At 36.0% G+C, this 2,479-nt stretch overlaps 1 protein-coding gene across 1 annotated transcript; it reads left to right on the top strand.

The window, feature by feature from the left end:
- The first annotated feature begins 234 nt into the window (after window positions 1–234).
- On the top strand, window positions 235–2,077 carry LOC137630229 (uncharacterized). The gene is made up of 2 exons (XM_068361686.1): window positions 235–373; window positions 1,240–2,077. Exon 2 carries the CDS (start codon window positions 1,251–1,253, stop codon window positions 1,857–1,859), a length of 609 nt encoding a protein of 202 aa, XP_068217787.1. The 5' UTR covers window positions 235–373; window positions 1,240–1,250; the 3' UTR covers window positions 1,860–2,077.
- The last annotated feature ends 402 nt before the right edge of the window (window positions 2,078–2,479 follow it).

Genomic DNA, 2,479 nt, shown 5'->3' with positions numbered 1-2,479 from the left:
TACATTATATATATATATATATATATATATATAGAGAGAGAGAGAGAGAGAGAGAGAGAGAGAGAGAGAGAGAGAGAGAGACCGTATTTCAAACCTTACGCCTAGAAAAACGGGGATACAAGCCCTAGACTTATATTACCAATGCCAAGGCAAATCTGTCCTTACCAAGGCCAGCACTGAGCCAACGTGAGACCTTGCCAGAAAACAAGGTACCCAGATCAACCTTTAGGATAATACCCATATGCGACCCTCTCCCACGCTCCCAATACCAATGGGGTACTCCTCTTATATATAGAAGGGGAATCCTTTAGTGCATCATCACCACTTGTCCTGGGAGTAAACACAGCGCAGTCACTTACTGGCCACTTTGAAGGTAAGTTATACTGGGATTTATAAAGCGGTTTTAATTGGTTGACGGACATATAAAATTATGTTTATTATTATTTGTATAGATATTTCAAATTTTAACATTATTTATATATTGCCATTATTATTACTATTATTGTTTCAAATGATTATTTCTAACATTTTTATCATAACCATGATTATTACTATTTCAGATGTTAACTTATATTATCTAGTTCAATTATTTCGTCCATATTTATTATTATAACTATCCTTAATAGCATTTTGATGAATATCATTAATTATAGTCTCGAGCACACTATTCTATCTCCTTTTTCTTCCTCTTTTTTTTTCTAGTTTTTATGATTTATATATGAAAGATGTTTTAATATTGTTGATATCATTGAAATATTTTAATCTAATTGTTCATTACTTCTCTGGCAATTTATTCATTTCCTTATTTCCTTTCCTCACTGCGCTATTTTTCTGTTGGAGCCCTTGCACCTGCTTTTCCAACTAGTTGTAGTTTAACTAATAATACTACTACTACTAATAATAATAATGATAATAATAATATAATTATTTCTATCATTATCATGTTTATCATCACTTAAAATACTACCTTATATTAATTTGTCCAATTATTTCGGTTATCTTCATATCATTGCTATTATTTTTAATATCAATACCATTTTTAATTATCAATATTAAAATTTTCATAATCATTATCATTATTATCATTCTTATAATCATTATCATTATTATCATTCTTATAATCATTATTATTGACACTTTCATCACAGACTCATTATTAATAATATCATTAATAACACCACCTCCCTTTCTCCTCTTTGCAAAGATAACAACGAATAAATCAACCATTTTTTTTTCCAGAATCCTTCAAAATGTTCACGAGATTGGCAATCTTGCTCATCGGGATGGTCACCGCCGCTCAGGCCAGACCTCGGCTCCTGGAATCCTTCGGAGTAGTTGCCTCCGGCGGCGTAGACCTCCTGGGAACCGTGTCCGAGGCCGGACACGGGGTGTCGGACGCCTTCTCGGATACCTTCGGTACCATCAGGACTTTCGGAGATGAGTTTCGGGGCCTCGTCCACGGAGCGTGGAATGCTGGGAAGCAGACCGCCAGGCGGTTCACGTCAGCCGTGCAGGACACGGCCAGGGGCGTCGCACGTGGGATCTCCGACACGGCCGGGGCAGTCAATACGTACTTCGCCGATAACGTCAGAGCCGGAGGCCGCTTGGCATCTGGGGCAGTTGGGGCCGGTTTTGGCGTAGCTCGTGGGGCTGTTGGAGCCACAGGGAACCTCCTCCACGACGTCAGAGGAACAGTCAAGGGAGGATTTGACGACACTGCAGATGCTGTCGACGATTTTGCCGGGGACGTCATCGACAGTCACGTCAACCTGATCAGCTCTGCGACTGGTGTGGCTGAGAATGTTGCCATGAGAGGGATTGAGAATTTTGCTCATGTACTGGCTCCTTCGAAATTCTAGAGAGAGAGAGAGAGAGAGAGAGAGAGAGAGAGAGAGAGAGAGAGAGAGAGAGAGAGAGTGTGTGTGTGTGTGTGTGTGTGTGTGTGTTTAGCGATAGTTTATAAGACACAAATACGTACAAAAACACACATGGGATCGGAGTAAAATTTTACAAGTTTGAATATTTTTTTACAATACACGTAGAGCGAAACTATAGATCTATATACATATTACATAGGCTATGCTATATATATATATATATATATATATATATATATATAGATATATATATATATATATATATATATATATATATATATATATATATATATATATATATCAATTATAAAAAAACAATTGAAATATAGAAATAATAAAAATACAAAACCCGCAAAAAAAAAGAAAAAAAAAAACTTAATTTATATAGATTCACCGAGAAACTTTCTATTGTAAAATGTTATAATAAAGATGGTTATCTGTCTGGATATTTTTGTGTTTGATATTTCTCTCCAAAACTTGAAAAATCTCTCCTGATTGTTTTCATGCTCTTTGCTTTCCTTTCTTCCTACTTAACAGCAAAACCTATTTGACTTACCTCTCAATATACATTCAATCATTCAAACACTGAAAAATTTAAAGGA

This window comes from Palaemon carinicauda, chromosome 38 (genome assembly GCF_036898095.1).
Source record: "Palaemon carinicauda isolate YSFRI2023 chromosome 38, ASM3689809v2, whole genome shotgun sequence".
Classification (NCBI taxonomy): domain Eukaryota; kingdom Metazoa; phylum Arthropoda; class Malacostraca; order Decapoda; family Palaemonidae; genus Palaemon; species Palaemon carinicauda.
The sequence above is the reverse complement of the archived record's forward strand: the minus strand, read 5'-3'. Positions and strand labels throughout refer to the sequence as shown.

Bases quoted from the DNA above. Each gene is read 5' to 3' on its own strand.
- LOC137630229 (XM_068361686.1), top strand. From the start codon at position 1,251: ATGTTCACGAGATTGGCAATCTTGCTCATCGGGATGGTCACCGCCGCT.